This window comes from Mya arenaria, chromosome 15, assembly GCF_026914265.1.
Source record: "Mya arenaria isolate MELC-2E11 chromosome 15, ASM2691426v1".
Lineage (NCBI taxonomy): Eukaryota > Metazoa > Mollusca > Bivalvia > Myida > Myidae > Mya > Mya arenaria.
Genome location: NC_069136.1, coordinates 48,457,694 through 48,468,602, shown reverse-complemented (window position 1 = coordinate 48,468,602; position 10,909 = coordinate 48,457,694). Strand labels below are relative to the sequence as shown.

The 10,909-nt window shown below is 40.2% G+C and overlaps 1 protein-coding gene across 2 annotated transcripts; it reads right to left on the bottom strand.

Moving 5' to 3' along the window:
• Positions 1 to 1,119: 1,119 nt before the first annotated feature.
• LOC128218690 (uncharacterized) lies at positions 1,120 to 8,643 on the bottom strand. 2 transcript variants are annotated; one of them, XM_052926348.1, is made up of 3 exons: positions 8,462 to 8,643; positions 7,651 to 7,708; positions 1,120 to 3,229 (listed from the first exon to the last, which is right to left on the bottom strand). In XM_052926348.1, exons 1-3 carry the CDS (start codon positions 8,483 to 8,485, stop codon positions 2,157 to 2,159), a joined length of 1,155 nt encoding a protein of 384 aa, XP_052782308.1. In that variant the 5' UTR covers positions 8,486 to 8,643; the 3' UTR covers positions 1,120 to 2,156. The 2 variants fall into 2 exon arrangements, with proteins under 2 accessions (XP_052782308.1, XP_052782307.1); XM_052926347.1 differs by having other exon boundaries at positions 1,120 to 3,232; positions 8,462 to 8,641.
• Between the last annotated feature and the right edge of the window lie 2,266 nt (positions 8,644 to 10,909).

Genomic DNA, 10,909 nt, shown 5'->3' with positions numbered 1-10,909 from the left:
TTATTGAAAACAGCATTCAAAGTTTAGTAGCATTTTGCTGATGCTTTCTCATTGAAAACAGCATTCAAAGTTTAGTAGCATTTTGCTGATGCTTTCTCATTGAAAACAGCATTCAAAGTTTAGTAGCATTTTGCTGATGCTTTCTTATTGAAAACAGCATTCAAAGTTTAGTAGCATTTTGCTGATGCTTTCTCATTGAAAACAGCATTCAAAGTTTAGTAGCATTTTGCTGATGCTTTCTCATTGAAAACAGCATTCAAAGTTTAGTAGCATTTTGCTGATGCTTTCTCATTGAAAACAGCATTTCAGTAGCGTTTTGATGATGTTTTATCATTGAAATCAGCATTTTAGTAGCATTTTGCTGATGCTTTCTCATTGAAAACAGCATTCAAAGTTTAGTAGTATTTTGCTGATGCTTTCTCATTGAAAACAGCATTCAAAGTTTAGTAGCATTTTGCTGATGCTTTCTCATTGAAAACAGCATTCAAAGTTTAGTAGCGTTTTGATGATGTCTTGTCATTGAAAACAGCATTTCAGTAGCGTTTTGATGATGTTTTATCATCGAAATCAGCATTTTAGTAGCGTTTTGATGATACTTTATCATTGAAAACAGCATTTAGTAGCTTTTTGATGATGCTTTATAATTAAAACTTCTTTTTTTCTATTTCTGACCCTTTCAAACGTAAACAAATTCCTTTAAGATATTCATTTTACTCGTCAAATTGGTCTAACTTGATGACGAGGGTAAGTAAGCCCGTCCCCAAACCCATATCCCTACCCGTAATATATATTCTCATTTATGGGTCAAAATGCTTCTTAGCATGATTGGGTGAAGGGTGAAAACACGTTCGCATGTGCTATCTATGCCACTTGTCACATACAATACTGATGAAAAAAAAACGTGGATTCACCAATATTTAGGCCGCGACAACGATAACCATACAGCCGACTGGCCCCACCTTGTCAAACTATCTGCGAGGCTACATTCCCAACGCCTAGATAATGTTAAACATTATGTATGCCATTTCCTTGTTTTGATATTTCAAGAGATTTATGGTATCCAATTACTATGAGCATTTGGTCAATGAATCTGACTACAAATAACAACATTTTAAAACATGTATGTCATTCATTTATTATAAAACAAAAAACAGATTACTTATAAACATACACAAAAATACCATTAACATTTTTCATAGTTATTAACTAGCAATTATTGTAATGAACTACGCCTAAGCGTCTGAATTATTTCGTTCACCTTAAAACTGCACTCTCACAGATTGAACGTTTTGACAACTTGTTTATGTTCTAAGTTCAAAAATAATGTTTTATGCATTTTTCTTAAACCGTTAGTGACGGTTTAAGTTATAAAACATTAATTTTCGAACGGAAATATGAAAATCTGCGATCGGATTTTTACAGCAATATTTTATGATTGGTTTGCAGATAGTAACGCTAACATTTGCTCTTTCCAAGACAAACAATAAAAAAAGTTGTTTAAACGGTATATTTGTGAGAGTGAAGCTTTAAGAGTCAGACTGTTTGCCTTAGGGCTATAGACACATTAATAAATACTACTTGAGTTTTTACCTAACACAGTGTATGCAAATGAAGCTAATTATCTTTGCGAGTTGGGACGGTAGTTTATAAAATGATTGATAGAAAAATCCTATATCTGAAACATTCATATAGACACACTACACGCATTATGATAATCACTTTCAAGACATTCTAAAAAGTAATTTGTTGACTTGTAAAATATTATGCATCAGCAGCGGTGTCAAGTCAAGTCCGCACGTTGGTTTAACCCTTTGCATGCTGGGTAAATTGTCGTCTGCTCAAAAATGTTGTCTGGTTTATTCTAAATTTCTTTCAATTTACTTAAAACTTTGGGGATATATTGACTGAGTGGCAAACAGCTTGGAACCTGACCAGGCGCCGAGTTACTCGGCGTCTGGTCTGGTTCCAAGCTGTTTGCAAAGCCTTTAAAATCGCCATCAGCAGCTTAAGGGTTAAGGAAAACCAGCAAGAATGTCTTTGGTTTAACCACATTTTTTAAAAACACTTTATATTTTATATAATTATGTTTCGAAAAATATATTTTCAATATGCACGCTATTCCATAAATCTAAACGTATTTCTATATTTCTATATTTCTAATGCGTTTCCTCCGTCCGCGATTTACGCCCTCTACGGCGACCGCCCCTGTTCCGGCTGACAGTCACGTGCATCTTAGATCGCACCCTTCCATTGCGTCCCTCCGTTCTGTACGTATGCGTCCGGCCGTCCGCGGCCAGGTTGTCGTTCACCTCGTGTTGAACCGGTCGCCCCCGATTCACGGTGATTCTCTGACGGCCACGGAACCGTACGCCTCCGCTACGTAGCTGCTTCTTTTTAAGATCTGTTGTTTTACTTTTTAGTTTTTTGAGACCACCCTTTACTTTCTTCCCCTTCTTCCTTTTGATTTTCAGTGCTCTTGCAAGTTTTCTCCGAAGCGCTTTACTTTTCAACTTTCGCGGTTTCTTCATGCTCTTGGTCAGCGCTTTCGTTTGTTTCTTTGTAGCCTTCGCCTTCAGATCACGCATAGCCTTCTTCACCTTTTTCCCTTTGATTTTCCGGGCCCTTGCATGTTTTCGCCGAAGCGCATTACTTTTCAACATTCTCGGTTTCTTCTTTAAACTGTTGATGCTCTTGGTCAGCGCTTTTGGTTGTTTCTTTGTCGCTAGTTGTTTCTTTGTTGCATTCGCCTTCAGATCACGCATAGCATTCTTCACCTTCTTCCCTTTGATTTTCCGGGCCCTTGCATGTTTTCTCCGAAGCGCCTTACTTTTCAACATTCGCGGTTTCTTCTTTAAACTGTTGATGCTCTTGGTCAGCGCTTTTGGTTGTTTCTTCACCTCCTTCGCCGCATCCCTGATTGCTTTACTTACCGGCACCGGCTGCTGTCGTCTCTTTTTCTCCAGCCTTTTCTTTAATCTCCACTGCTTACGTTTCCTTTTCAGTTTCAACTTGTCAAGTTTCGCCAGTTTACTTTTTCCTTTCTTCGGCTGAAGAACATTGGATCCATGGCCACCGAAGTCGCCCTTGTGGATGACCGGAAGTAGGTGACTTTGTGGGCGCTTTTCGTCCGTTTCGTGCCCAAGATGAACCCCTTTCACCAGAGGGTTGACATTGTGGGTGGTTTCCAGAGGCTTGATATCCACGTGAGGATGTTTCTCAAGGCTGTGTGCTGCTGAAAGATGCATTAATCACTTTACAACATTGTCATTGTAGAAATAAGTTGACAGTAGTTATTGCTAAGTCTGCTGAAACATGCAATGATTATTGGTCATAGTGCGACCGGCTATTTAAAGAGTCGTTATTGAACTATCGGCCTTTTTGTGATGCGAAAGGCTACTTTCTTCCAATTTCACTTATTACTACTCCCGCGCAAATTAAATCTCTAAAGCTTGAACAAAGTCACGTAGAAATTCTACGTGACTAACGTTACACTGCTATAACTTCCCTTAAAGTCTGGTGGCATATGTAACCCCTGAAAGAACTTGTCAACATAAAGTCAGTGTTTGACGTAACAATAGCATAAGACAGAATCTAACCCGGACGCAAAAGCTCTTTTTTAAGCCGATCAATTTAAGGACACAACTCAATTGACAAAAAAAGTAATGTGTATTGTTACACATATACGTATTGTCATTTGAAACATGTGTGAAAACTATTTTGTTTCACCCATTATTAATATTTTGTACGACGACGACCACGACGAACCAGATTATTTGAAATAAGACGACCCACCAGACGCATGAAAATAAGGCGACACACCAGGTGCACTGAAATAAGACGACACACCAGGTGCATGGTAATAAGACGACACACCAGGTGAATGAAAATAAGACGACACACCAGGTGAATGGAAATAAGACGACACACCATGTGAATGGAAATAAGACGACACACCAGGTGCATGGAAATAAGACGACACACCAGGTGCATGGAAATAAGACGACACACCAGGTGAATGGAAATAAGACGACACACCAGGTGCATGGAAATAAGACGACACACCAAATGAATGGAAATAAGACGACACACCAGACGCATGGAAATAAGACGACACACCAGGTGAATGGAAATAAGACGACAAACCAGGTGCATGGAAATAAGACGACACACCAGGTGAATGGAAACAAGACGACAGACCAGGAGCATGGAAATAAGACGACACACCAGACGCATGGAAATAAGACGACACACCAGGTGAATGAAAATAAGACGACACACCAGGTGAATGAAAATAAGACGACACACCAGGTGAATGGAAATAAGACGACAGACCAGGTGCATGGAAATAAGACGACACACCAGACACATGGAAATAAGACGACACACCAGGTGAATGAAAATAAGACGACACACCAGGTGAATGAAAATAAGACGACACACCAGGTGAATGGAAATAAGACGACACACCAGGTGCATGGAAATAAGACGACACACCAGGTGAATGGAAATAAGACGACACACCAGACGCATGGAAATAAGACGACACACCAGGTGCATGGAAATAAGACGACACACCAGGTGCATGGAAATAAGACGACACACCAGGTGCATGGAAATAAGACGACACACCAGGTGAATGGAAATAAGACGACACACCAGGTGAATGGAAATAAGATGACACGCCAGGTGCATGGAAATAAGACGACACACCAGGTGCATGGTAATAAGACGACACACCAGGTGAATGGAAATAAGACGACACACCAGATGAATGGAAATAAGATGTCACACCAAGAAATGGAAATCAGACGACAAACCAGGTGCATTTAAATAAGATAACACACCAGGTGAATGGAAATAAGACGACACACCATGTGAATGAAAATAAGATGACACACCAGGTGCATGGAAATAAGACGACACACCAAATGAATGGAAATAAGACGACACACCAGGTGCATGGAAATATGACGACACACCAGGTGCATGGAAATAAGATTACACATCAGGTGAATGAAAATAAGATGACACATCAGCTGCATTGAAATAAGGCAACACACCATGTGAATGGAAATATGACGACACACCAGGTGCATGGAAATAAGATGACACATCAGGTGAATGGAAATAAGATGACACACCAGGTGCATGGAAATAAGACGACACACCAGGTGCATGGAAATAAGATGACACACCAGGTGCATGGAAATAAGACGACACATCAGGTGCATGGAAATAAGACGACACACCAGGTGAATGGAAATAAGACGACACACCAGGTGCATGGAAATAAGACGACACACCAGGTGCATGGAAATAAGACGACACATCAGGTGCATGGAAATAAGATGACACACCAGGTGCATGGAAATAAGATGACACATCAGCTGCATGGAAATAAGACGACACACCAGGTGAATGGAAATAAGATGACACACCAGGTGCATGGAAATAAGGTAACACACCATGTGAATGGAAATAAGACGACACACCAGGTGCATGGAAATAAGACGACACACTAGGTGCATGGAAATAAGACGACACACTAGGTGCACGGAAATAAGACGACACATCAGGTGCACGGAAATAAGACGACATACCAGGTGCATGGAAATAAGACGACACACTAGGTGCACGGAAATAAGACGACACACCAGGTGCATGGAAATAAGACGACACATCAGGTGCATTGAAAATAAGACGACACACCAGGTGCACGGAAATAAGACGACACACCAGGTGCATGGAAATAAGACGACATACCAGGTGCACGGAAATAAGACGACACATCAGGTGCATTGAAAATAAGACGACACACCAGGTGAATGGAAATAAGATAACACCAGGTGCACGGAAATAAGACGACATACCAGGTGCATGGAAATAAGACGACACACCAGGTGCATGGAAATAAGACGACACACTAGGTGCACGGAAATAAGACGACACACCAGGTGCATGGAAATAAGACGACATACCAGGTGCATGGAAATAAGACGACACACTAGGTGCACGGAAATAAGACGACACACCAGGTGCATGGAAATAAGACGACACACTAGGTGCACGGAAATAAGACGACACACCAGGTGCATGGAAATAAGACGACACATCAGGTGCATTGAAAATAAGACGACACACCAGGTACATGGAAATAAGACGACATACCAGGTGCATGGAAATAAGACGACACACTAGGTGCACGGAAATAAGACGACACATCAGGTGCATTGAAAATAAGACGACACACTAGGTGCACGGAAATAAGACGACACATCAGGTGCATTGAAAATAAGACGACACACTAGGTGCACGGAAATAAGACGACACATCAGGTGCATTGAAAATAAGACGACACACCAGGTGCATGGAAATAAGACGACATACCAGGTGCATGGAAATAAGACGACACACCAGGTGCATGGAAATAAGACGACACACCAGGTGCATGGAAATAAGACGACACACTAGGTGCACGGAAATAAGACGACACATCAGGTGCATTGAAAATAAGACGACACACCAGGTGCATTGAGATAAGATAACACCAGGTGCACGGAAATAAGACGACATACCAGGTGCACGGAAATAAGACGACACATCAGGTGCATGGAAATAAGACGACACACCAGGTGCACGGAAATAAGACGACATACCAGGTGCATGGAAATAAGACGACACATCAGGTGCATTGAAAATAAGACGACACACCAGGTGCATTGAGATAAGATAACACCAGGTGCACGGAAATAAGACGACATACCAGGTGCACGGAAATAAGACGACACACCAGGTGCATGGAAATAAGACGACATACCAGGTGCATGGAAATAAGACGACACACTAGGTGCACGGAAATAAGACGACACATCAGGTGCATTGAAAATAAGACGACACACCAGGTGCATTGAAAATAAGACGACACACCAGGTGCATTGAGATAAGATAACACCAGGTGCACGGAAATAAGACGACATACCAGGTGCACGGAAATAAGACGACACACCAGGTGCATGGAAATAAGACGACATACCAGGTGCACGGAAATAAGACGACACACCAGGTGCATGGAAATAAGACGACACATCAGGTGCATTGAAAATAAGACGACACACCAGGTGCATGAAAATATGACGACACACTAGGTGCATGGAAATATGACGACACACCAGGTGCATGAAAATAAGATGACACACCAGGTGCATGGAAATAAGACGACAGACCAGGTGCATGGAAATAAGACGACACACCAGGTGCATGGTAATAAGACGACAGACCAGGTTCATGGTAATAAGACGACACACCAGGTGCATGGAAATAAGACGACTCACCAGGTGCATGGTAATAAGACGAGACACCAGGTGCATGGTAATAAGACGACTCACCAGGTGCATGGAAATAAGACGACACACCAGGTGCATGGAAAATAAGACGACACACTAGGTGCATGAAAATAAGACGACTCACCAGGTGCATGGTAATAAGACGACACACCAGGTGCACGGAAATAAGACGACTCACCAGGTGCATGGTAATAAGACGACACACCAGGTGCATGGAAATAAGACGACACACTAGGTGCATGAAAATAAGACGAAAGTTTATTCGATAAACAAGCGAGCTGTATGAAACAATAAAACAGTAACTCACATTTGCTGGGCGTGTCTGCCAGGCAGGCTGGAAGAATTAGCAGCAGCCACAACCACATCTGAAACAAAACAAAGAAGTTTTGCATTAAAAATACAGACTGGGTTAATAGTTATGTCAACAAAAAACGCTGGGTTATGCCATCGTGCGTTTCCTAACTGTTTACTTGAAGAATTTATGTATTTATCACTGGTTTGAAAGGGTGGGTATGTGTATCGGGTAGATAGGGGCTGACCTATAGGCAAATAGGGACTGACCTATAGGCTGATAGGGGCTGACCTATAGGCAAATAGGGTCTTACCTATAGGCAGATAGGGAATGGCCTATAGGCAGCCGGTGATTCTAGACACGCTGTATTTGCCAGTCACGTAAACTCCCCTTTCAGGGAACGACATTTTAAGAAGATCTTTATAAACCTATGGTACATGTATGCCGATGTGTTCGATCGATGATGAACAAAAATCAATATAAAACCGTTCAATTTATACTACAAACGTTTTTGGTATTTCTTTATCAGGGGCGTACCGAGGCATACTCCAGTACGCCCAGGCGTACAAATGAATTAAGGTTCCCGCGAAATGGCAAGTAAAAAAGTCCCACGTCAGGGGATATCGGTCCCGCTCCAACCCCATATATCATATTGGGACCAGAATATAGAAATACCTTTACTTTTCTTCACCGCTCTCAAGCGTACGGGCGTACATTTCAAAATGCTTCAGGTACGCACCTGTTTATTTAAGTAGTATTAGTTTTTAGTATTAGTAAACCGAAAATTAAAATACGGTGTCGCTTACATTAAGAATAGAGCACATACCTTGAAGTTATTCCTAACTAGCATGCCCGTGAGATAGTGTCTAATTTCTTGTTTTAACAAGTTTAATCCGGACGGTTATTATTTATACTTGAAGTTTTGTTATCGCAAAATTCAGCCATGCAAAACACATCCTCCGTTTGTCTTGCGTTGATTTAGTGTCAGTAGTTTAGTGGTTCACAAAACAGAAGAGTGATTTGCAGATCACGTGAATGACGTCACTGAGGTAAGCAAGCGGAAAAATCAGACGTTCGAATTTGAAAACAAATTGTACACATATAAATAAACACTCGTTAAAATGTGCATATTAAGCAAATGAGCTTCATTATGATTGTTTTCAATGATGTCTGTATGGCCAAAGATGACATCAAATATGACAACACTGTCAGTGTAGCGGTTTTGACCAGTGGCATGGTGACCGCTTCTACCAAGTTCGACCAATAGACGTATTTTATCAGTGACAACATGGGTTTGGTCATATAATATCTGGTTATTTACTGAACGTACAGGGGCGTAGCTAGCCCTATATTCATGTGGATTCATAATTCAAAAAATTCGGAAAATTTTGAAAGCCATGGAGCAATCTGGTGCATTCTGGGTGCTTTAATTAGTACTGGAAAATGACCAGTTTTAGGATCATGCAGTCAAGTACGCATACTGCAATTTTGTCAGAATGATGTGGATTCAGCCGCGTACTCGCGTATAGGCAGCTACGCGCCTGACATATGTAGGAAATTCATAATGTGGCGCATAATTACAATCGGCTAACATATGTAGCTGTTATCAATGCCGTAAAGATAAAAGTCGGTATCATTCATAATCATTTATTTATACATACGTTAGGTTAAACAAATACTCCACTTACTCGTAAGTATGATTACTTTAAATATCAGACAGTAGCTTTATTTAAGCACATCGTTATAAATGTTTTATTCAGGTCTAATTTTCATATTGCAACAATGCGCTTTTGTAGCCACGTGAACTTGTTTTCTTTCAATGCCGTAAACAATTGTCATATTCCTAAATTTTCTATACAGTAAACTCCCGTTATGTCGAAATCGTTGTGACCTCGGGAAATACTTAGAGAAAACGAGCATTCGATATAATCAAAATACAAAATAATTCAAACTTAACCTTAAACATTCGAAAGAAGTTCGACATAACCGGGACGTCGAGATAACAGAGTTCGACAAAGCCAGTTTGGACTGTACTTTTGCTAAAAAAAAATATGAGAAATGATCAGGACAACAGTCAAGAGTTTCGGCTGTTTATATTCTTTATTTTAACCTGAAAGGCATAGTGTAAGGAATGTTTGGCATGAAAATCCCCTGCTGTGCATATTCTGCTAATTGCAATGGTATCACAGTAGGGGCCAATTTCCTGTATATTGGTTTATTATCTTAGGGCCATATAGGGTCCAATATCAAATGAAACCTCCAAAACTGCACAGCAGTACTAGGCAATTAGATTAAGATCAATACACAGAGGTTGTGTACTATACACAGATTTGTGGGGAGGGGGTCACTTATCAAGAAGAATTAAACTAGGCCTTTAAGTCCAGTAGAAACTTATATTGGTGTGTATTATTTGTACAAAGTGACCAATTTTTGAATCAACAGAACCATATATAAGCTTGACCTAGATTACATACACACCAATTTCATAAATATTAGGTAGAACAAATGGTGTCAATAGGCTCAGCATCTGACTTGGATACCTGCATACTATTTAACCATACATGACCCATAAACAAACTTGACCTTTTTAGACACAGACTGATCAAGTTTAAACAAATTGGGTATAAACTGTAACCTGTAGTGTTCACAAGACAAATATGCGTGGTGATAAACTCATTGACCTGACATTAACCATAATCTAACTGGACCTAAATTTGGTCGGGACACCATCATATATTACATATACACATACATTTAAACAAGCTTCATAAAGATCCAATAGAAATTGTAGTCTCTTGTGTTCACATTTGAACAGTTTGACCTAGTGCCCTCGTGACCGGACTAAAACAATCTTCATATTGGGGACTTACATTAAATGAAATTCCTAAATTCTTGCAAATTTGCATGAACATTTGGTAGAAGTAATGTCATCTTAATAGGGGTGACAAGGTTTTTTAGAATTGAAATTTGACATAGTGACTTATTTTTTTACCCAACATGACCAAATATCACACTTCGATGAGGTAGATATTCGATGAGGTAGATATTCGATGAGGTAGATATTCAATGAGGTAGATATTCGATGAGGTAGATATTCGATGAGGTAGATATTCGATGAGGTAGATATTCGATGAGGTAGATATTCGATGAGGTAGATATTCGATGAGGTAGATATTCAATGAGGTAGATATTCGATGAGGTAGATATTCGGCATGTTCAATGGCGGATTTACTGTAATAACTGTAACCAGTTCACAACTTCAAAAGACACATTA

Coding starts and splice junctions, on each gene's coding strand:
- LOC128218690 (XM_052926347.1), bottom strand. CDS start 8,485: ATGCTAGTTAGGAATAACTTCAAG. Junction 7,709..8,461: donor TAGTTAGGAATAACTTCAAG/GTATGTGCTCTA, acceptor GTTTTGTTTCAG/ATGTGGTTGTGGCTGCTGCT. Junction 3,233..7,650: donor GGCAGACACGCCCAGCAAAT/GTGAGTTACTGT, acceptor TGCATCTTTCAG/CAGCACACAGCCTTGAGAAA.